Source organism: Borostomias antarcticus (assembly GCF_949987555.1).
Source record: "Borostomias antarcticus genome assembly, chromosome: 25".
NCBI lineage: Eukaryota > Metazoa > Chordata > Actinopteri > Stomiiformes > Stomiidae > Borostomias > Borostomias antarcticus.
Genome location: NC_140258.1, coordinates 11,805,998 through 11,830,746, shown reverse-complemented (window position 1 = coordinate 11,830,746; position 24,749 = coordinate 11,805,998). Strand labels below are relative to the sequence as shown.

The following is a 24,749-nucleotide window of genomic DNA, read 5'->3' as shown; positions in this document are numbered from 1 at the left end:
ACCCTCAGAACCTGGAGACTTAATCCTAATCTTGCAGAAAACCAGCGAGATAAAACGCAGGGTCGTACGATAGATGAGGATTAGAGTATCAATAAACTGTCTATTCTTTGTCTTCTCCTCTCTCCTCCTTCTTCCTCCTCTCCTCCCTTTGTCCCTCCCCTCTGCTCCTCCCTCTCCCTCAGTCCTCCTCTCCTTCATTCCTCCTCTTCTCCCCATCCCTCTCCTCCCTATGTCCCTCCCCTCTTCTCCTCCCTCTCCCTCAGTCCTCCTCTCCTTCATTCCTCCTCTTCTCCCCATCCCTCTCCTCCCTCAACCCCCCCACCCCTGGTCCTCAGAAGTTATACGGGGACACCAGGACGTGCACCCTGGCCACGTGTTTGGCCTGGAAGGCCCGGTCCGAGTACTCGGACATGTCCACCTCCACGCTGACGTCCTGCGGCCCGCGGAGCGTCTGCACCAGGATCAGCTCCCCGGTCTGCCGGTCCGACCGCTGCATGGCGAACATGCCGCGCGAGTTGCCCCCGACGATGCCGAAGCGCAGGCTGTCGGGGCCGGAGCGGCCGGGGGCGGCGGCGGTCGCCATGCGGAACAGCGTGGCGGGGGTCTGGAGGTTGGAGGGGAGGGACAGGAAGTGGAAGGAGACCGTCTTGGGGGCCAGGTGGCAGGACCGGCTGTCCATGGGGCAAGGGTTCCTCTCACACTGGCTGCAGTGGGAGGGGAGACATAGGGACATATTAGGGCTGGGTATCAAGTCGAATTTCAAGAATCGATTCGATTCCGATTCACAAGGTTTGGAATCGATTATCACGATTCAATTCGATTCGATTCGATTCAATATCGATTCGGTTAGTGTTACTAAAACCTGTTTTTTTTTAGATGTAACCTTAATTACATGACTGCCAAGTTATGCAACACATCAATACTAGGGCTGGGTATCAATACTGATTTCCAAAAATGAATGAATGAATCATTGAATTAATTAATGAACTATTCATTCCTTCATTTATTAATTCATTCATTAAATAAAAGATCGATTTTGGGATTCATGAATCGATTCAGAATCATTTGATTCAGAATCGATTAATCGATTTTTTAAACCCAGCCCTAGGAGATATGAAGAATACTGCTACAACAGGATAGAAACAGTAAACCCTACTACAACAATCCTCCCGCCTAAGCACTTATTGTATTTTATTGTATTGTATTATATTGCACTGTACTTTAGATTGCTATTCTTGCACTTTGCCTTCAGCACTAGATTATGCTCTTCACTTGTCACTTGTCACGTCACTTGTTTTAGAGAGAAGATGCACTTGTGAGTTCTAGCAAGTAGTAGTACATTGGCTCTTCCTACGTTAAATGCAATTATTGTTAGTCGCTTTGGATAAAAGCGTCTGCTAAATGACTGTAATGTAATGTAAACACTGAAGTCTCCAGTATATAGTAGGGAAGCAGCTAATAGTGTTGTTCTCATACAGGGAGAAACATGAGGAGGAGTAGTGCTACATAACAAAGTACCCTGCTACAGGGTGGACAGGTACATTAGAGACATGCTACAGCTATAGCGTTGTATGCCAGCAGTAGTGTATCACACACGCACACACACCTACTTAAAAACATACTTTCCAAGAGAGACCTGGCCAAGAAAACAGCACACAGAGTTTCAGACTAATTATAACATAAAACATGAAAGCACTACTAAGTAAAAAGAAAAACCTGCAACATAAATTAATTTGAAAACTCATCGATTTGACATGTGGCTGTTGGGTGGGAGGCCTCGTCCTCACACACAGGGCTACATTTCATTCCTTTACTGCCTTAAAACGAGGCAATTTGTAAGAAATTGGCGGACGCAGCCCGAGACGGAGGCCAGGAGAGCTGGGGACAGAGCCTGTGATGGTGCTACACAGCCAGGAAACTGAGGCCTCTGGACCAGCTGGAACCAGGAGAAGGAACACATATATACTGGGTGTGTTTGATACAGAGAGATTGTATTACTGAGAGACAGACAGACAAACAGACGGGGAGACAGACAGACAGACAGACAGGCAGACAACTGGAAAGACAGACACTCACAATGGAGAGGTCCTGACGTAGCTGACGTTGGCGTGGGAACGGGGACACTCGGGGTTGACGCACTGGAAGCCCCCGCCTGTGTTGATGCAGGTGGTTCCTCTGGAGCAGTTATGCTGCTGAGAGAGACACTCGTCCTCATCTGAAAATCACAGCAGAACAGGGTATGAGAGAGGGGGAAGAGAGAGAGAGAGAGAGGGAGAGGGAGAGAGAGAGAGAGAGAGAGAGAGGGAGAGAGAGGGAGAGAGAGGGAGAGAGAGAGAGAGAGAGAGAGGGAGAGAGAGGGAGAGAGAGGGAGAGAGAGAGAGAGAGAGAGAGGGAGAGAGAGGGAGAGGGAGGGAGTGATAAACAAGGATGGAGAAGTAGAGTGAGAGAAAGAAAGGGAGCTACAGAGAAAGAGAGAGTGAGAGAGAGAGAGGGACAGGGAGAGGGAGTGAGTGATAAACAAGGAGAGAGAAGTAGAGCGAGAGAAAGAAAGGGAGCTACAGAGAAAGAGAGAGAGTGGTACCATGCTTCCAGGTTACCATGGCCCAGAGAGGGAGGGAGGGAGGGAGGGGGGAGTTGGGAGATTGTTTATTTGCTTTTACAGTTTAGTCTCTCTCTAGCGCCTCATCTTCCAGACATGGGCGTTTTTATGGGAGGTGGTCACGTGTGTTTGTAAATCAGTTTAATGGGTTGTGCTGAGTTAAAAAAAAAAAAAGAAATCATGGCCCTCTTTGAAGCTACAAGCCCCGTCACATTCTTAGCCTGCCAAGCTGCCCCAAACCCAGTCTGCCAGCCCCATAACCCGCTTGACAACAAGTCATCACAGGTCGTCCTCAGACGAGCTTGACAGCAAAGTCTCCAATCATCTCGGTCTCCCATACATCCAGCCAGTTCCACAGAACTCTCCACTCTTGCATCCAGGGCTGAAAATGAACACCTGCCACCGGCCAAATGCAGGTCAAATTTCCAATTGGTGACTAGATTTCGGAAGGCTATCTGAAAGAAAAACAAAAAAACAAAACTTGGCCGGTAGATTTTTTCATCTACAGTCCCCTTGGCAGGTGACTCACCGTGAGCCAAAAAGTTAATTTTCACCCCTGCTTGCATCTCTCCTCAGTACATCCACGTATGTTGGTGTGGGACGTCTTCTTAATCGGTGCCCGTGTGTTGGCTCCCAGCCAGAAACCCCACCAGTCTCACAACCAGTCAGCCAACTAACCAGAAACCCCACCAGTCTCACAACCAGTCAGCCAACTAACCAGAAACTCCACCAGTCTCACAACCAGTCAGCCAACTAGCCTCACCTATCCAGCCCCCCAATACAGCCAGCTAGCCACTATCTTTCACTTTTTTGATTGAAACTTTATTGAACAAGGCATGTTAATTTATTGAAATGAACCTAGCCAGCTTCCCAGCCATCTTCCCAGCCTCCAAGCCAGCTTCAAATCCTAGCTGGAAGTGAATGGGTTTTTGTCCCGGGTGCCCCCGGGCCACTCACCCTCACAACTGCTGGATCCACCTGGGTCACTCACTCACCCTCACAACTGCGTCCGTCGGAGAGCAGCTTGTATCCGCTGGGGCAGGAGCAGTGGTAGGACCCCGGGACATTCACACACTCATGGACACACAGCTTCCCACCCTGGTCCAGGCGGAACACCTCACACTCGTTCACGTCTGCCCGCGGGAGGGGGGGAGAAAACACACACACATTCACGCAGACATACATACACACATACAGTATTCTCTCTCCTCTCTCTATCTGTTTTGTCTGTTTGAGGCTGTCTAGACTAACTGGTACAGAACCGCATCTCGGATATCTAGCCTGTTACTCTCATTCAATTCCAGACACAGTCCCTGGGCCTTGTTCAATATCCAACTCAATATCAGGCATCCCATACAGTCTCTAACCTAGTACTTGATTTGAGTTGCATGTCCTTAAGTGTTGTCTGATATCCATTTCAAATACTCGTAATTTACCTTTAATTGTAATTTGCGTCTGCAATTCAGCCCCCTGAACGCTGCTGCAGTATGTGTGTGTGCGGTGTTGCCGTCTCACCCTGACAGATGCTGTTGTCGGAGGTCCCGCTCATGTGGAAGCCGGCGTCGCAGCTGCAGTGCTGGGCCCGGTCCACCTTGGCACAGCGGGGCCTGCGGTTGAACGCCGGGTCGTTCATCACGCTCCATTCGGGCGGGGCTGTGAGGGGACAGGAGAGGGGAGGAACTTAGCTGACACCTCCTGGAGGAAGGCAGATTCAAATTAGTCATGGGAGGAGATCAGGCCTATCACTGTGGTGTCGTCCGCAAAACTTGATGATTGGATTGCTGCTGTGCTTGGCTGAGCAGTCGTGGGTGTTCAGTGAGAACAGCCTGGGGCTCAGACAGCAGCCTTGTGGGACTCCTGTGCTGATGTTCAGTGTGGATTCTCACCACATATGATCTGTCCGTGAGTAAGTCCATGGTCTAGTTGCATTAGGAGCTGCCAAGTACAGACTTGCCAACAAACACACACACACACACACACACACATACACTGCATCTACATCACACATCAGTACTTTGCATATGATGTTATATCATCAGAAGGAACAATAATGGAAAGGGCCCCCGTAAGGTACCCCTGTGTGTGTGTGTGTGTGTGTGTGTGTGTGTGTGTGTGTGTGTGTGTGTGTGTGTGTGTGTGTGTGTGTGTGTGTGTGAGAGAGTGCAGTGTGGTACTGACCCGTTTGTGTTTGGTGCTGGCAGTGGGAACCACTCCAGTTCTGGGGACAGGTGCACTTGTACTGGTTGAGCCCCTCCACACAGGTCCCCCCGTTCTGGCAAGGGTTGCTGCTACACTCACTCACATCTGTGTGATCGGGGAGGGGGGGGGGGGGGGGAGGGGATAGCACACTGAGATACCACTGAGGACTGACTTTAAAGTCGCACTGAAATGAAAAAAGCATTCTGCCCCATTTTGGTTCACATAATTGGTTCATAATTAATTCAACGATGTATGCCCAAAAAATTACAAAATTCTACTTTTGTTGTAATCTTATATCAAAGTATATAATTTCTTACTTCCTGGAAAATGGTACCTTAGATTTTAGGCCAATAATCTCACGACATCCACCCGTCAATCAACGCTATCCTTCTATCGAATCTGTCTAAAGTTCTTAAAACCCGTCCACTTGTCAATGTTCCAATCAAATTCTTCTAAACATATGTCCCGCCCTCATAGCTTGTTTGCGTCGGAAATACATCAAACTAAGTAAGTTAGATGATCTCAAACGTCCGTTTCAGTGCGACTTTAACCATGCCAACTTGGTTCAGGGGCGTGAACTCCTCCAGGTATGGGGTGAGGGGGTGGGGGGCAGGACATGTCCCTCTTGCGTTTCGTCCCCTCCCCCCCAGTGAATAATCCGAAAACGCAGGAATTTACATTCCAGTGAGAATTATTTTCCCCAGCGGAGGACTCGCTGTTCCCCCGCCTCCCTCCACATCTCCAACCCAACTGAGCCATCTGACTTACTGTAGTTACATGTTTATTAGCCCATAATCTCTGTAGGGTTGTACATCTGCTCTGTGGGGGAAGAGGACCTTGATGATGATGATGATGATGTTTTGCCCCTTTTCTGTAACACAACTTCAGCCAGCTATGCCAGCGAACAACTTGCAATTTGGGTGAGCGCTATTTCAACTGAGTAGTGAATTTAGACAATACAACTCGGTTACAAAGATATTGGGTCTGGACTGTAGAGGATCCAGATGGGGGCTGAGGGCTTGTAGCCACAGACCGCCAAGGAACTGTCCAGTCTATCAAGACCGTCCAGGGGCAGTTAAACCAGCTCGGTCTTAGTGCGAACTTCCCACTGAAGTTCTCACGCACAATATCCCTTCTTCATCCACTATTCCTCCCCCCTTTCTTTTTCCCCTCCCTCCCTCTCTCGATCCCTCCCTCTCTCATGCATGTATTTGTGTTTCACTGCTGTTGCTACACTAACAACACATGGGGTTTTATTGGTAATACTGCAAATACCTCTAATTACCGGAGGGGGGGGGGGAGGTATCATCACGAGGCAGGAAATAGGTGAAACGATCTCCACATGCTCCAGTGTGTCTAGAGCAGAGAGCCCTCCAATCACCTGCTAGTGCTTATCTTTTACTACGTACACCGCTGACTCTGTGAACTATCATCCTGTTCTGTTCTATCTGGTCTATGAAAGTATTTTTATACTTGGTTTAAAAATAAGAGCACGCGAGTGGTCGATTCAAGCTGGTTTCAAACAAAAGACAATAGTTTTATTCTGTTACGATTTGCAAATTCGGACTCGAGCACAGGAAGTGAATCCAGGCAAGAGTGAGTGACTGGGGAACGAAAGCGATAGTTTATAACGTGAAAAAGGAAGTGACACAGTTTCAGGATGAAGAGGACAGGGAAGTGATGTAACACAGGAACAATTTGTAGTTTTAACAGACTGATTCTAGAGGAACGAACTACAAAGTTAGAACAACAGTCAAGTAGGAAAACAAAACACTTTGGTGAGACTTGAATTTCATTCACAGGCCTCTGAAGCCTCCCTGATCAGCAGCACACTAAACCTGCATGCTATGCACACTAAACCTGCACGCTATGCACACTAAAACTGCACGCTATGCACACTAAACCTGCACGCTATGCACACTAAACCTGCACGCTATGCACACTAAACCTGCACGCTATGCACACTAAACCTGCACGCTATGCACACTAAACCTGCACGCTATGCACACTAAACCTGCACGCTATGCACACTAAACCTGCACCTCAGCTGTTGGTCTCAAAAAACTACCATTAAGGACGGTTCAGTTCTCAAAGGAGAGTTCACAAGCTTCAGCTGAACGGAGAGAAAGTCTGACACAGCCAAGAGCTAAAAGGCATTCCTGTGTTTGCGCTAAGCCTGTTTGGTCTGCTAAGCTGGGGGAGAGGAGGGGTGGGAGGGAGGAGGGAGGAGAGGAGGGAGGAGAGGAGGAGAGGAGGGAGGAGAGGAGGAGAGGAGGGGAGCGGAGGGAGGAGAGGAGAGGAGGGGTGGGAGGGAGGAGGGAGGAGAGGAGGGGTGCGGAGGGAGGAGAGGAGGGGTGTGGAGGGAGGAGGAGAGGAGAGGAGGGGTGTGGAGGGAGGAGGAGAGGAGGAGAGGAGAGGAGGAGAGGAGGGGTCGGAGGGAGGAGAGGAGGGGTGTGGAGGGAGGAGGAGAGGAGAGGAGGGGTGTGGAGGGAGGAGGAGAGGAGGGAGGAGAGGAGGGAGGAGAGGAGGGGAGGGGTGAGGAGGGAGGAGAGGAGGGGTGCGGAGGGAGGAGAGGAGGGGTGCGGAGCTGCCTGCCACCTGGAGACACTGTTGTTCTACTCAGGTCAGAGGGTTCTACGGGAGAACAGAGAGAAAGAATGGGATAAAGAGCGGTAGAAGAGAAATTCCTCCTGGTTATCTACCGGACGACTCTCCTCCCATCCTCCATCTCCTCCTTTCCTCCTTGCCCCCTCCTCCTCCCATCCTCTTCTCCTCTCCTCCCTCATCCTCCTCCCAACCCCCCACTCCTGGTCCAAATGTTTATTAGTCTTCTCAGTGAGCCCTCTGAGGAACATGTTCAGATGTAAATGGACACTTCACACTCCTGGATATTTTTAAACTCCTCTCCACATTTATGGCTTTTCATCCTGCTTGAATGGCGCTCTTTAAAGCAGGGCTCTAAATTTAGACTTCTCCCACCAACGCTCAAAAACATTTACAGAGATCACATTGTTCAGGCCGGTCCCTTCCTGCTCATTTTAAACCTCACGGACATCTCTTGGACACGGAGGCCTGGGTTAACACCACCGCACTATGCCAGTGGCGTCTGTGAGCAGAGCCATCATTAGCATGCTTAGCATAGCTGCCTGCCACCCGACCATGGGCCTGCTGTAGGGAGATGTACAGTAGGTGTAGAGCCCTGACTGCTAGGAGAGCCTGACAGAGAGACCAGAGAGAGACACAAGTCTAAACAGTAGGCCTATCGCTGGGGTTATCTTTACAGTAGGAGTGCCTGTTGATCTTACAGTAGGTTTGTCTGGTTATCGTCCGTCTGCCAGCGCTAGCTACGGAGGGGTAGGCAGGTCATTGTGGAATGCAGTACAGGTGTTTTCCTGTGTTCTCAGACATCTAATGCCACTTTAACGAGGGCGTCATTCAGTGAGGCTCAGAGTCCCGGCCTCGCCTGAAGAATGGCCCTTTTCTTCCTCTGCTTTATCTGTATCTGTGGAGCCCCTCTCAGGGGCCACGGGGCTCCAGGCTGCTCCCTCTTCCAGGGGCCGCCCAGACAAGGTCGGGTTGAATGGAGCTGGGGAGGCTCTACCTTTGACATGTTAGTGTGGAGGCGCTCTACCTTTGACATGTTAGTGTGGAGACGCTCTACCTTTGACATGCTAGTGTGGAGAGACGCTCTACCTTTGACATGTTAGTGTGGAGACGCTCTACCTTTGACATGTTAGTGTGGAGAGACGCTCTACCTTTACACACGCCGTTGACTCCGCTCCAGCTGCCGTTCTCCTGGCACACGCGTGTTCCCGGGCCGACAAGATGGTAACCATGGGAACAGGTGAAATGGACCTCGTGACCCACAAAGTACTTCGAGCCGAACTTCCTGCCGTGGGCGGGGGTCTCCAGGGCGGGGCAGGAGGATGGAGCTGTTGGGGAAGGGGGTAGAGGGGGGGGGGGGGTAGGAGTGAAAGAGGGAGAGAGGGGGGGGGGGGAGGGTAGGAGTGAAAGAGGGGGGGGGGGGGTGCGAGAGAAAGAGGGGAGAAAGAGAGAGAGGATTGTCAGAACATCCTGTCGTATTGTGGGCCTGAGGACATGCATGTGTGGCTGTGTAGCAGAAAGCCTCCATGGGAACAGACCAGCCAGATGCCTCATTTAATCCACAACAACAACATTCTGGACAGCCTGGTCAGGGAGAATGGGAACCTCTAACCGCACTACACTAGATCGAATAAAATGGCAGCCGATTGCGCAATAAAGGTGAATGAATCATTCACTTATGAATAACAGACTGGCTGATACAGTAGGTATGACTTACAATAGGAGCAGAGGAGCAGACCTGAGATCTGTAAAAGGACTGCATGCGCCACTGCCTTCAAGCACAGTGCAGTCTATGATTTGAGTATTAACAGCCCAGCTATTGCGTAATACTTCCTAGTACAAATTTTGAAAGTATTTCAGAACATAAATATACAGCACCAGAAACACAAGAGGAGAGGGTTTTTTTTTAACGTAAATTGAAAGCACATGTCTATCTGAAATAAAAACATATCAAGCAATTCCCATTCATGCACACAGCGGCACTGTCAAACATAGCAGAAGGGTGGAGGACCATTCCTTCCTGTCTGCTTCGCTCTGAACCCAGAGAGGATATCAGCTGGATCAGCTTTTCTAGCCTGAGGGAGAGTTCTGGTCTGATGACCTGGGTATGCCAGACAACTCAGCTCCACCTCCCCCTGGTTGCCTGTTCAGGGGTCCTATGACTATCAACAGGTCAGACATCTCTTTATATCTGTATACCAGGGGCGCCCCGGTAGCTCACCGGGTAAGGCGCGCACCATATGAAGGCTAGTCCTTTGCGCGGCGGACCCGGGTTCGATTCCCGGCTCGGGTCCTGTGCCGCATGTCCTCCTCTCTCTCTCCCACATTTCCTGTCTCTCTACACTGTCCTATAATATTAAAGCTGAAAAGCCCTAAAAAATATCTAAAAGAAAAAAATCTGTATACCAAATCTATAACTATAGAAGCCTTCTCATCCAGATCTATAACTATAGAAGCTCTCTGATAGATCAGTCTCTGCTCAGACTGTAACAGCGTGGGGGCCTTCATCTCTAGCTATTTTTAGCAGGCATCGTATCGAAGTTATAATTTTGGTATCGTGACAACACTAATGTACGTACGCACACACACACACACACACACACACACTCTAATGCATGCACACACAGTCACGCACACACAGTCAATCACATGTAAGATTCTACAAGCTTGAAATATACTAAAAGTATTCCAAGCATAAAAGTGGGTATGGTTTGTATTAGTAATTAGTCGATTATTAATTATACATAAGTTGGGTTTCAGGGGTCCGTTAGGGGTGAGACTTCAATCTCCTGATTCCCGGTTCTCACAGAGAGAAGCCTGACCTCTTGACCCCCAGGTCCTGGGGTGAGTGAAGAGCTGGAGATGGTACCAGGAGGAGCATCAGTCTGTGGGGGAAGTTGAAGACTGTCCCTGGGTGTCCTGTAACTCACCAGCAGACTGGTCGGCCTGGGGCAGCCTGGAGACAGAGCTCTGCAGCGAGGCCAGTCTGGTCTTCATGATGCGGAGGCCTTCTGTGAACCTCATCTCCTGGCCCTTTAGAAACTTCTCCATCTGACGCAGTACACCCACCACCTGGTGCTTGTCCATGCAGTTCTGGCACACACACACACACACACACACAAAGAGGAAAGCCATATAAGAGCCATATAAGATCCAACATTTTCATGACACCCACAATTACGAAGATGTGTAGATAATTTGAAATTTGGCAGAATTACCTCAAGGAAATGTGTCAATGAAGACCTATAAAACTCAGTAAACACACACTATGTGCTGCGACCATAAACCCTAAAACATGGCAGGTGAGTTATAGGCACAGCTGTGACAGTGATGTCATATAGAACGGTGTCCAACCATAGCTGTGTGGTGGTTATGGTTACAAATATTGACATTCAGTCAGTCAGTGTACCTTAGCGTTGCCATACACCATGACATCGGTTGACTATGCCAGCAAACACGATGTGAGTGCTAGAGAAGTTTCACCAAGTACTCTCTTAAAAAATGAACTGCTTCTGCACATAGACAGTTGGTCAGTTGGTCATACTCAACTAACATACAACTAAACTACAGCCACACTTCACAAGGCAAGTCTAAAAGGTCACTTTCAGAGCAACATAGTTTGTAGTAACAGTCATATAATTGGGTTATGATTGAACACTTGTCATGAGTTAAACTTAAGTAGAACCTTCCTTCCATACAGAGCCATCTTGGGGCCTGGTCCATCTGCAGCTGCTACCAGGTACCACCAGTAGCACTCTAACTCACCTGCAGCAACATGTGAGAAGCTCACCATGTACAGTACCACCCTCTCTGCCTCCCTCCCTCCCTCCCTCTCTCCCGTCTTAGTCCCTGGGCTGTGGCGGTGGCCTGCAGCTGGACCCAAGCTGTTTGGCAGATGTGGGAGCCCTCGGTCAGTCCAAGGCGCTGGTCCTCTGTATATTTTGCATGGCAGGAAGACACTGCCTGGTTGGATAACAAGCCCCTGAATGGGGTAGCTTTGTGTTCGGCATACTCTGGATGCCACGGGTTGTTACTGGAGACCAACTGCCTGACTGATAAGCCATTCCTAAAGTTCCTTAGAGAACATTGAAAGTCCTTATCAACGCTAGACACCTTCAGTAGTATTCAAAAGCCTACAAAGAAATTCAATATCTTCCAAGACGACATACCGTCAAGTCTTAAAATATCAACTGATAATTTGCTTACTTTAGAAACCAAAAGAACGTCTCTTTTGAGCACACAGCCATACATAGACTATGCTTCAGTCAGAGTGAAGGGCTCTTTGATATCCCTCAGGCAGAGAGAGAGAGAGAGAGAGAAAGAGAGAGAGAGAGAGAGAGAGAGATAAAGAGAGAGAGAGAGAGAGAAAGAGAGAGAGAGAGAGAGAGAGAGAGAGAGGGAGAGAAAGAGAGAGAGAGAGAGAGGGAGAGAAAGAGAGAGAGAGAGAGAGATAGAGAGAGAGAGAGAGAGAGAGGGGGAGAGGGAGAGAGAGAGAGAGAGAAGAGAGAGAGAGAGAGAGAGAGAGAGAGAGAGAGAGAGAGAGAGAGGCAGAGGGGAAATGCCACCAGGAGATGACAGAGGAATCAGATCCAGATGGCATAGTTTAAACTGGTTGCAATGTATCCAGTCAGTGCTCTCATGTAAACTTTACATTCTGGACAGCTGATCAGCCTTAATGGACAATTGTGGGAAAATTGTGTTTTTCTACCTGACTGTTTCCAGAATGGTTTTCAAAAAACAAACAGTTACTGTTTGTATGAACAGAAAAAAGTTTGCCAAGGAATTCAGCCGATACCCCAAAGCCAGTGAGGAATGTCTATGTCTACACCACTATTGTGCTAGTGGTGGGATCACCATTCTGAAACAGTTTAACTCAAGTCCTTCATGTAGAGCCCTTCAACAGCGTAGCCTATGTAGAATATCTTTTAGCTGGGAGATTAATATAAGGCTTTAGATGAACATGAAGCTTTGTTGAATTTGAGAGTAAACAAAATGCCCCCGGCTTTTCTTGTGGTAGGCCTAGGCTAGTGTAACGTACAACAAGCTGAACATACACTTGTCATGATGCTATTAAAATGGCACCGTCTACTGACCTGCACACCTCCATGACAAGTATGAATCGTTGTAAGACACAGTAGCAGTAAACAGCAGCGCGACAGGGCCATCGCTCCGGGGTTGATATGGAGATGCTGTACGCGTTTCCCCAGAATGTCTTCCCACGTTTTAGGTGAGGATAAATCCAACGAGCCGTAGCCCACAGTTAACCCGGGCGCCTCTCACTCAGCAGGGTTGGTGGTAAGAATCAGGACAGCCGAGATGCTCATCAGGTGCTTGTGGAGCGGCGGTGGTTGATGGGAGGCAGACAGACCGTGCGCTCTAGGACGGAGTGACCAGAATATGCCACCGAAAGACTCTGGCTTCAAAGCTCTGGATGCCGTAATCCCCTCCCACCAACACGCTTATATTTCTTCTCTCATTATGGTCTTTCCACTAGTCTGTGTGTCGGCATACCAGACGGCCAACAAGCGACCAGAGAAATATGCTTTTTAGTGACGGTTCCACTGGCTTGGTGCGACTCTACGCGCGCGTAATAGTGTTTGCTGTCACCGTTTTACACCGGCATGCCTCCATCAGACAACACAGCCCGACCAACAAGGACATCCAAGTAACTTTCGGTGATTTACGTTAGAAAAGTGTAGTGTATGGGGAATATCTCCCTATGCAATTAGCTAAGAATTCCCAGCACCTCTGCGCTTTATGTAGGCACTAGCTAATCTGTAGGTCACGTGTAGCCAATTGCTTGTTTGTCTGGCTGCCTTTCTCCATGTAAGATAATTAAGTTGATCTTGAATAGCCCAATATCTGGTTCAAAGTGAAAGGAACACTAAAATGAGGACGTGATGTAGCCTACGCTATATCTACATTGGCTATAGACACTTTAACTCAAGTAGGTAGCCTAATAAAAACAAGGTTTGAAAAATGAACTTTGCTTATCTTGCAATTAATTCATATCTAATCATTGCGCTCAATTTGACTCCATGACAATTTATTAATCAGTTATTGTCGCCTCAACTCTCAATTTCATTAGCTTGGCTGGAGCGACATCAACTGGCGGCACATCAGCTATGCACAGACACCAAGGACTCTGATAGCCTAGGGGAGTAAAATTATTGGGTTCTGGCTCCTCAACCTCGTTCCTACACGAGATAATAACAGTAAAGAAGTAGGCTATAATACAGCATAAAAGCAGCAATAGTAAAAAATAAAATAAAAGACAGAAAAAAAACATTTTAACCAACCTTCCCAGGGCCATAGACCAAGAGCTGGTAAGTGAACCTGGCCGTGGCTGTGCGCTAGACGTACTGTACTGTGCCAAAGTACGCACTGGACACAGCTGGTGCAAACACGCTTCTTCGCCGCTCGCATGGGGGGAGGGGTGGGCGCAGCTCCAAAACCTTGCATTACAAGCTAACGCATACGGTTTCGGAATGCCCTGGGTGGGAATCGAACCCGCGTCTCCCACGTGACAGGCCCCGTTATAACCAGCTGCGCCAATGATAAACTAGCTCTTCATTGGCACGGGTGTATTTATACTTGGGAGTGAGTTTAACCAACAACTCGCTCGAGCACTCACAAGAACCCAGTTTCACTCAGTTACACAATCACTCTCAACAACCTTTGGAACACACGAAGGGTTCGCAACACAGCCTTGCCAAAAGGTGAACCGTGCGGAGAGACAGCTCCAGGGCTTTCCTCCTTGGCACGGATAAAGACACCAACATGGCTGCCGTGTCCAGGTTGAGACCTAAGTAGGTCACCTGACGGTGGGCCAGGGAGCTCTTCTTCCAGTTGATAGCAAACCCCAGGTGCGTGAGGTGGCTCACTAGCCTGGAGGTGTGCTTAATTGCCAGACGCACCATGGATGCCAGAACCAACAGGTCATCAAGATAGGCTAGTAGCTTACTCTGATGCCCTGGTGGCGAAGTGGCTCGAGAGCCGTGTCCACGCACTTCGTGAAGGTCCTCTGGGCCAAATGGGACTCTGGTATACTCGTAAGCCCCAAGGCGCAAACCTCAGGAACGTCTGTGCTGCGGTGCGATCAGAATATGAAAGTATGCGTCCTGGAATAGCAAACTATTGGACCCCAAGGCGCCAACTCCTGCTTTCTCCCATAAATAAATATGCAAGTCAACTAGACTCAAGTTAGCAAAACTGGATATATTAGAGTCGCCTAAGCTGTGGGTCAGTCCTGGAAAGCCTGCTCAGCTGCCGGCGGAGAGGAGGTGACGGGGTGCCTTGGACGAAAGGTGGCGGACTTGGCCCTGGCCTGCACCCTCTGGCGCCAGAGGTAGAGGAGGCACGAGTGGTGGGCGGACGCGCTGCACTGTTCGAGCAGGTTAGAGACCCCAGTCCAAAGAGACCCTCCTTGGTTATCGGACTGTTGACAAGTGCAGCTTTGCTCTCTTCCTTCAGCCTCATGAGGGAGAGCCACAGGTGCATCTGTTGAACCACGCTGGAGGCCAAAATACCCCAGAGGCATTGGCCACCACCAGCTTGTTGATCGCTCCCGCAGCGTCGGCAATCTCTGAGGTAAACCTTGCAGTGACGGCGTTGCTCTCATCGGGGGCCAGGTGCAAGATGTAGGTAGCCAGGACTGTGATGGAAGATGAGGCTGCCACTGCTTGGGCCGCAAACTTGAACATCTTATCTAACAGGGCCATGGTGGTCCTGTCTTTGGGGGCTGGCATGGAAGGGCGCTTGGCAGAGCCCCAGGAGGCAGAGCCCGGCACCAGGACTGCTGCGAGTTCTGCCATTCTGCCCCAGGCACATGAAGCAGTGAGCATGACCATTGCCTCTTGGAGATGGAGGCACTGGCAGGTGGCGGAGGCCTCCGTCTTCTCCAGCTTCTTCTTGACCACGACCTTCACATCCGACCCCACTTAGCAATAGACACCGATCTCCCCAAGACTAATTAATTTCCACATGGCCTACAGCCAATATGACAGGTCAGCAAAGTAAACAAGTACCACCAAATAAAACCAAAAAAACTGTTTTACTTCAGTCTTTATTTCTCTGACTACAATGATAATATTGTATGTCTATATACGGTATCACAACAAAAATCAAGGATGCAAACCTTCAGCAAGACTCCTAAGGACAGCGGATATGGACAGGATCCCCATTAATGACCCATACATATATTTTTTTACTCCCAAAAAAGTAAAAAATAAAATAAAATAAAATATTTTGTGGCACATTAATAGTCCTTTCAAAGCAATAACCATGACTGGAAACTTTTAACGATTGACAAAAAACCTATGATTGAGTATTCAATATTTCACAAGTAACAGGGTTGGCACATGATAACAGGTTTAACCACGAGTTCGCAGGGTCGACAGCACCAACTACTGATGCAGAAGTATATGTGGTGCATGTTGTTCCTACTAGATTTGAATGCCCTGCCTGTAGAACAAGATCAGGTCTTGCTGGTTGAGTTATTGTGAAATATGTAGCGGCTGCCTTGGCCCTAGATCTGAGCCGAGCTGCTCTCCATTCTTCGCGTTTATGGCTTTGTTCTCTCTCACTTAGCTCTCCAATTACTTTCCTCTTCCCTGTCCTTCTGTCCTCCCTCCACCTCTCTTTTTCACGCTCCAAATATTTTTCTCTTCTGACAGGGTCAGTGTTTCTTCGTGCCCTGTATTGCCTTTGGCTCTCTGCTGCACGCTCCAAATATTTTTGCCTTCTGATCGGGTCAGCGTCTCTTCTGGCCCGGTACTGCCTTTGCTTCTCACTGAAATCTGTATGAATTAAAGTAAAATGTATTTATTTAATCAAACTGATGAGAAAATGTGTTGAGATGTGTCAATATTCACTGAAATATGTCAAGTAACATAATATACTAAGTACAGTGAGTGCTACACTGGCAGAATAAGAACATGTTTGACATGCTAACAAGCTTTAAATGTTGTGAACTGTTCCTTTATGGACTTTTATAGCTAAGCTGTGTTATATACAGGATCATCATTTATAAGAAAGAAGCAATCTACAGTATATTCCTAGCCATGTGTTGAAGCACATGGGGCAACAATTATTGGATTCAGAAGGGAGTTTAATCACATTTTCATACATATGTCATGTATTAACAATCTTATCTTCTGCAAGAACTTTGTTTTTCAGAGATTACATATTCACTTGTCCTCCAGGTCAAAGATTCACTGTATGAATCCTCAAATGCCTGCGCAATCCTCCACTCGGATTAAGTATTTTGTTACAAATAAGACAGAAGAACAATCTAACCTGTATGACATGTCATGTGCACCGTGACCTGCTGCTTAGAGGGGAAAGGTTCAGAACACACAGTGCAGTAGTAGGGTTTCTCTCCCGTATGGATTCTCATGTGTATTTTCATATTTGGTTTCTGAGAGAATCCTTTACCGCAGAAGAGACACTGATATGGTTTTTCCCCAGTGTGACTCCTTATGTGCTGTGCCAGGCTCTCTTTACGAACAAAGCTTTTGACACAAATAAAGCACTTAAATGGTTTCTCCCCTGTATGGCCATCTATGTGTCCACTCAAATCCTGGTCCTTGTCAAAACATTGACCACATATATGACAGTACTTGGCTCCTATGTGCGTAGATAGGTGACCTATCAAATGTTCTCGGGACTCAAACTGTTGTTCACACAGACCACAGAGAGGTTGTGCATCTTGGGTGTGCACTCGAATATGCTTCTTCAAGGCACTGGCAGTGAGGTAAAACTTCCCACATGTCCTACAGTGATGATAAGCACGGTGATGAACGGAGGCATTGCGAAAGCGCACCTCCGTGGGTTTCACCTCCTTCATAGGTGTTCTCCTTGATTTCTTTGTTTTTGACTCTGACTGAGGTCCTTTTCTTGCCATACTATACTTACCATTACTTCCACTCGGAGCTGTAGCACAGTCTGGTGAGAGGGATGAACACAAGTCTGAGTTAGGATGCAGTACAAGCTGTATCACATCATGCCCCTCCAGCCCTTCACTGATGTCGAGGTGTTCCTCTTCCTCTTTGATGCGTACGGGCTCTGGGTCCACCTGTTCTTCTGTGGTTTCTGTGTCCTTCAGCTCCACTTTGGACGCTATGGGCTCTGGGTCCTCCCAATCCAGACTAGGGATGTTAGTCTGGATCCCATGTTCACAGTGGTGCCACTCTGGAGCAACATGTTCTTCCGACACCTGGACAGTAACCTGCTGAATATCTGGAGGATAAACCAAAGATGATGATTAGATAGATACGTTGCCTGTGTCAAGTACAACTACACTGAGCTTCCTCTGGTAGCTCAACTAGCTATGCATAGCTTGATAGCTATAGCGCTGGCTAACATGCTGGGATAGCTAGCCAGCATTCTTTGACACACACATACGGGCATTTTCCCCATTGACATCCATTGCAGACGCACTTTGTTTGCACCTCCGACCCAGTAGCACGTGACGTCATTGTAGGCAAAAGAATAAGGGATTCTAAATGTTTTCATTTTATAAAGAAACCCCCTCCACTATAATGTCCCAGTCTTACTAAATGTATGCAGCTAGCCAAATATTAGCTAGTGACTATTCTTACGGCACCTTTTTGTATTTATTTCAATGCAATTAGTGGCGCAAGCCACTTTCGGTTGTCTATTCTCACCGTCAATTGAATGCATTTTAGTCCTAAAACACCAAACAAACCCCTTATACCAGGGATACTATCCCTATCTAGATATATATATACCTGCTCTGGGTATCTTGATGACCGGCTGCAGGATATCCAGCTGTCTGCGTAGACAACCGACCTCTGTCTTCAGTCTGGAGACCTGGTTCTGGTAGTCCCCCACAGTGTGCTCCACCGCCCCGAGGATCTCCTCCACGGCCGAGGAGAGTCGCTCGTTAACAAACGCTCTCAGAACAAACATCTTCTGTGAATATAGTTTACTACTTAATCAGAATCGATCCTAATGTTACACGCCTGTTACCCCACTGTAGTATAGTGTGCCTAAAGCATGGTCTAAAGTTAGGTAACTAATGCTAATAAGCTGTTGGATGTAGGTAGCTATGGGTGGCTAGCTGCAGTTAGGTCTTCTTCTTCCTTGGGTTTTATGGCGGATCGCAAACAGCTTAAAGGTGCATACCGCCACCTACTGTACAAGAGTGTGCATCATTATGTCATCATCCTAGTGCTCACAGACTACAGTCTGCCCCACAACCGTGTGTCACCCAAGAAAGTAAATAGAGCCTTCCTGCAGATTCCTACCCCCTCCCCCTCCGTGCCCAGTAAACCCCTCAAAGTCCATTCCCGACCTGCTTCTCTGACCTTATCCCGGAGTCTCTCTCTCTCTACTCCATAGTTGGGACAGTGCAACAGAACATGTTCAGTATTTTCCGCAGCTCCACAGTGCCCACATATATCACTCCCCCTTTTCCCCAGTACAAACAAGGTGCCGTTCAGTCCCGTGTGATCAAACCTGAGTCTAGCCATGACGATTTCCTCCCTCCTGGTCTGTGCAGTGTAGTTCTTCACCATAACTGACTTCTGCACCCTGTGATACCCCCTCCCCTTCTGGTCCTCATCCCACCTCTTCTGCCAGAACTCAAATCCCTTCCTCCTAATCACCGCTTTCCCCTCTCCCTTCCCGAGCGGAACAGGCACCGAGATGACCTTAGTCAGCGCACCTTTCGCCAGTCGGTCTGCAGTCTCATTCCCTGTCACCCCCTCATGTGCCGGAACCCAACAAAACTGCACATCTATCCCACCCCTGTGAAGCCTAAACAAACTGTGATACAATTCAATAAGTAGATCCTCCCTGACGGACTGGGTGGACTGTATACTGTCCAGCACCGATTTGGAGTCCGTGCACACCACCACTCTATCAGGTCTGACCTCCTCCACCCACTGCAACCCAAGGATGACCGCCACCATTTCAGCCGTGTACACAGATAACATATCAGACAGCCGCTTGGAAAGACCCACTTCGAACCCCGGGACATACACACCAACCCCCACTCTATCCAGTTCATCCTTTGACCCGTCAGTGTAGATCTCCACACACCCGTAGTAACTCGCACGCAGATACCTGCCCGTGTTCAAACCCACTTCACCCGGCTGCCATCCATGTCTTCTCTCCAGAACGCTCCTGTCCACGGTCACTTCAGGGAAGAGCCAAGGGGGCACCCAACTAACTGGGGCGGACCTAGTGAACTCCATCCCCTCCAGCCCATAGTCCCTCACTGTGGCTCCAACAGTCCACCCAAACCCAGTCCCCTGGAACCTATTGAGTTCCCAGCAATCCCGCAACGTGAGCTTAGCAAGGTGGTCGTCCCCACACCCTTGCAGCCTAACCCAGTAGGCCAGCGCCAGTTTCTCCCGCCTGAGCTCCAGTGGCATTTCTCCACCTTCAATGAGCACCGCATTATTGGGGGTAGATCTAATAGCCCCCAAACAGATCCGCAGAGCCCTGTATTGCAACCGATCCACCTTAAGCAATGTAGACTTAGCTGCCGCTGCATACACCACCCCCCCATAGTCCAGAGCAGACCTCATCAGTGCCCTATAAATGTTCAGCATTGACTGCGTTCCTGCCCCCCAGTCACACCCAGCCACAGCACGCAGGAGATTGACAACCTTTTTGCACTTGGTTTCCAAGTGGCGAATGTGTACTGCCCATGTAAACTTGCTGTCGAGCCACAGGCCCAGGTATTTAAACTCCGTAACCAATTCCAGAGGCCGACCATAGAGCATGAGCCCCCCAGCCTCGAGCTTGCGTTTATTAGTGAACACCATGTAGCAGGACTTGCTCGCTGACAGTTTGAACCCCCACTCATAAGACCACCTTTCCACCTTCTCAATTGCCTGCCTCAGCTTCCCGAACACGTATGGCACATTCCTTCCCCTCATCCAAATGGCCCCATCGTCTGCATAAAGAGCCGACTTGATGCATCCCTCAAGGTTCGCAAAAATATCATTAATCATCACATTAAACAACACCGGGCTGATCACACTCCCTTGAGGGATACCATTCACTATGCTGAACAGCTCTGAGACGTCCGCACCCACCTTGACTCTAAGTGTCCTACCCGTTAAAAAGTCCATAACCCAATTGTACAACCTCCCCACAATACCCGACCGACTCAACTTGATAAGTAGCCCATCCCTCCACATAGAGTCGTACGCCTTTTCAATGTCAAAAAACACTATCACCATCCCCTCCTTCATTTTCATTGACTTCTCAACATCAGAGCAGACTCCAACCAGAGCATCCAGTGTGGAACGCCCTTTCCTAAATCCACTCTGACAGTGACTCAGTAGCCCTCTCTGTTCCAGCACATGACACAGCCTGCGAACCATCATCTTCTCCATCCATTTGCACATATGAGAAGTCAACGCGATGGGCCTGTAGCCATCAGGCACAGCAGGGTCTAATAGAGAGCTGTTGGGTGTAGGTAGCTATGGGTAGCTAGCTGCAGGTAGGTCTTCTTCTGTGGACGGCGCACGGTTCCCCTTCGCCTTTCAAATGTATAGACAGCGCCCCTACTGCACGGGAGTGGGATTGCAGTCACTAGTTCCCAACGAAGTGTGGAGATAGGTCTGGCTATGCGAGACTATGGCCGTGTCCGAAATGCATACTACCTGCTACTTGCTATATAGTAGGCACTATATAGTAGGCATACTACATACTATATAGTAGGCGAAATACAGTATGCACAGTTTTGATGTAGCATGCTGCATCTCGCCTACTATATAGCAAGTAGTATGCATTTCGGACACGGCCTATTAATCCCCCAACTCACCTACTTCAGACCTCATGGAGTGTTTATGACTGCCATTGGACAATAAGAAAACAACAACTTCACATAGCAGGCCTACTGTTCAAGCACTTTGCACACAAAACCTTCCCTGCTAGGCAGGAGCTGCGGGGCGGTATTGAACCCTGCGCGCGTAACGATCACGATGAGAGACGCAAAAGTTTGGTTTTATTATAGGCTACTACCGACAGGACCATAGGCGTAGTTTTAGGTATGGACCCTATGGATATGTCCATACCAAAGCCACGGAAACACAAATTGTCCCTACCAAAAATAATACAGAGTGAAAACTGTAGTTTTTAATTACCATTCACAACTTGCGAAAGCAAAACGGTTGGGAATTAATGGTGCATTCGTTTATAACTGGGAGGTGGCAAATTGCGACTTGCTACTAGGAATGATTAAATAAAACACCGCATGAACTCGCACTTCCTCGTCGCAAATTCGGATATGTTTCTCAGCCCCCAGTTGCCGGCTGATATCAATATCATATCATATCATATCATCACTGAATCATTCGCTATAGCTCGAATGCACACAGGTCGGAGGTGGGTATTTTACCACTTGCGACTTGCCACCTCCGACAACAAACGAACATACCATAAGGCCTGGTTGACAGCTGCGTTCAGCAAGCTATCCAATCAGCGAGCCTACTTTTCCCGCCTCCCCCGCCTCAGTGACCCAGCGCGTGCCTCGCGAGCGCGCAGCTCACAGCACATCGAGCATCAACTGACGGCAACGGCGGGAATTTTGATTAGCCAGCAAGTAAGATTGAAGTTATTGAACAATAGGGAATAAAATATGTTGACCGACAATTATTTTTCTGTGCAGAGTTGTATCAATGATAATAGTTTAGTTTGCTACTAAATGCCTATGTAAACTGTAATGTTAGTGCTAGCTGGTGGTGCAGCTAGTCAGAGCTAGCTACTGTAGCTATTAGCTATAACGTCTCGTAACGTTTTCTGAGGCAGAGATAAGGTGCTGTAATGTTGTTATAAGTTGTCTTTAGATAGTAATAAATCAGTTTAGGTATAACCGTTGCAAACTCCTAGGTTTGAGCAATGACTAGCTAGGTTCACTCGCCCACTGAATTGCACAGTAGGCTAAACAAACGAGACGTAGGTCTGGTTTGTTTATGCAATTCAGTTCAATAGTCCCAAGTCCAGTCTAATTATGTTCATATTTCATATGCTACACAGAATAGGCTGTAGGCTACACGGAAAAGAGTGTTTCATGTCTGCAAGTAGTTTGATATTGTCAATAATTTCCCTTTTATGATAGATGGTGAGTGGAGGGCAAAATCCCACCGGAAAAAAAGAAGACAAAAATGGACATTAGATTTTTTTTTGGGTCCAAGCAGCAGAAAGGCAGGATCAGGAGATGCATCAGGGTTACAGGTGAGATTATAGTCTGACTCAACAGATATAGGTTTTGTGGATAAACCTTGTCATTCGTTGTCACATTGCCCAATCAGTGGCGACGGAAATTAATCTGATTCGACCACCACCCAGATTCAATCCACACTACGTGAAACAACAACCCAGTGTGTCCCTAACAAAGCTCAAATCAAACCTACGCCCCTGGACAGGACCACTGTAGTTTGTGAATATACGTAGTTCAAACGCGCGTCTTACACACTTTATTATTGCACCAGATATTTTAAATCATTGACAGTTCTTTCGACCAATGGGTATTGTCTTACCTTCAGCAAGGGAGGCCGATGCTGTATTTTGACCCACTGCTTGTGAGGTTTTGCAGTGCCACGGTTAGATAGATCCTGATATGGCGATATACATACATGAACGAATACATAGGAGAGATATGTTCTTCGGTCCTAGAAGCCATTTTGAGAACATGGTTATCGTGTTTCGGATGAAATATTACATGAAGATGCTGTTATGAACGTCATTAGCTACATTTCAGTGTGTTTCTCCGTCTCCACTATTTCACCATGAGAGCATTTGCGTCCCCCAAAAGTTACCTTCCTAAGTACAGATGTGCTGAATGTGTTTAAGTGGGAGATCACACTACAAATCTCTGTCATAGAGGAAGTCCCAGGAGACTTGATTTTTTATTTACATTGAACAGACTTGTTTCTGATTGGCTTATCGAAAATCACATCCGACCCCCTTAGAAAGACCCAGATCTCCCCTAGGCTAGTGAATTTCCACGTGGCCTACAGCCAATGACAGTTCAGCAAAGTAAACTAGTACCACAGAATAAAACAAAAAAACTGTTTTACGTCAGTCTTTATTTCTCTGACTACAGTATAACAAAAATCAAGGATGCAAACCTTCAGCAAGACTCCTAAGGACAGCAGATATGGACAGGATCCACATTAATGACCCATGCATCATTTTTGTGACAGGGTCAGTGTTTCTTCGTGCCCTGTATTGCCTTTGGTTCTAAGCTACACACTCCAAATATTTTTGCCTTCTGATAGGGTCAGCGTCTTTTCTGGCCCGGTACTGCCTTTGCTTCTTACTGAAATCTGTATGAATTAAAGTAAAATGTATTTAATCAAACTGATGTGAAAATGTGTTGAGATATGTCAATATTCACTGAAATATGTCAAGTAACATAATAAGTACAGTGAGTGCTACACTGGCAGAATAAGAACATTACGCTCAAAATGATTGACATGCTGACAAGCTTTAAATGTTGAGTGTACTGTTCCTTTAAGGACTTTTATAGCCAAGATGTGTTATATACAGGATTATCATTTATTAGAAAGAAGCAATGTACAGTATATTCCTAGCCATGTGTTGAAGCACATGGGAAAACAATTATTAAATTCAGAAAGTATTTTAATCACATTTTCATACATGTCATGTGTTTACAACAATCTTATCTTCTGCAAGAACTGTTTTCCAGAGATGACATGTTTAGCTTGTCCACCAGGTCAAAGATTCAGTTTGAATCCTCAAATGCCTGCGCAATCCTCCACTCGGATTAAGTATTTTGTTACAAATAAGACAGAAGAACAACCTAACCTGTATGACATGTCATGTGCACCGTGACCTGCTGCTTAGAGGGGAAAGGTTCAGAACACACACTGCAGTAGTAGGGTTTCTCTCCCGTATGGATTCTCATGTGTCTTTTCATATTTGGTTTCTGAGAGAATCCTTTACCACAGAAGAGACACTGATATGGTTTTTCCCCAGTGTGACTCCTTATGTGCTGTGCCAGGTTCTCTCTACGCACAAAGCTTTTGACACAAATAAAGCACTTAAATGGTTTCTCCCCTGTGTGGCCATCTATGTGTCCACTCAAATCCTGGTCCTTGTCAAAACATTGACCGCATATATGACAGTACTTGGCTCCTATGTGCGTAGATAGGTGACCTATCAAATGTTCTCGGGACTCAAACTGTTGTTCACACAGACCACAGAGAGGTTGTGCATCTTGGGTGTGCACTCGAATATGCTTCTTCAAGGCACTGGCAGTGAGGTAAAACTTCCCACATGTCCTACAGTGATGATTTGCACGGTGATGAATGGGGGCATTGCGAAAGCGCACCTCCACGGG

At 47.7% G+C, this 24,749-nt stretch overlaps 2 protein-coding genes across 2 annotated transcripts; both read right to left on the bottom strand.

Moving 5' to 3' along the window:
* Positions 1–331: 331 nt before the first annotated feature.
* fbln7 (fibulin 7) lies at positions 332–10,490 on the bottom strand (the record flags this gene model as incomplete). The annotated part of the gene is made up of 7 exons (XM_084458575.1): positions 10,333–10,490; positions 8,554–8,730; positions 4,778–4,903; positions 4,115–4,252; positions 3,595–3,732; positions 2,077–2,215; positions 332–704 (listed from the first exon to the last, which is right to left on the bottom strand). Exons 1-7 carry the CDS (start codon positions 10,487–10,489, stop codon positions 332–334), a joined length of 1,248 nt encoding a protein of 415 aa, XP_084314701.1. The 5' UTR covers position 10,490.
* Positions 10,491–16,221: 5,731 nt separating this feature from the next.
* On the bottom strand, positions 16,222–20,877 carry LOC311325872 (uncharacterized protein). Its single transcript, XM_084458674.1, has 3 exons — positions 20,827–20,877; positions 18,154–18,426; positions 16,222–17,641 (listed from the first exon to the last, which is right to left on the bottom strand). The coding sequence occupies exons 2-3, from the start codon at positions 18,332–18,334 to the stop codon at positions 16,695–16,697; spliced, it is 1,128 nt and encodes a 375-aa protein (XP_084314800.1). The 5' UTR covers positions 18,335–18,426; positions 20,827–20,877; the 3' UTR covers positions 16,222–16,694.
* Between the last annotated feature and the right edge of the window lie 3,872 nt (positions 20,878–24,749).

What these genes read in the sequence shown, in the direction of transcription:
- LOC311325872 (XM_084458674.1), bottom strand. Translation starts at nt 18,334, where the DNA reads ATGTTTGTTCTGAGAGCGTTTGTTAACGAGCGACTCTCCTCGGCCGTG. An exon ending in CATCAAGATACCCAGAGCAG is followed by an intron (nt 17,642 to 18,153) that starts GTATATATATAT and finishes TTTATCCTCCAG; the next exon opens with ATATTCAGCAGGTTACTGTC.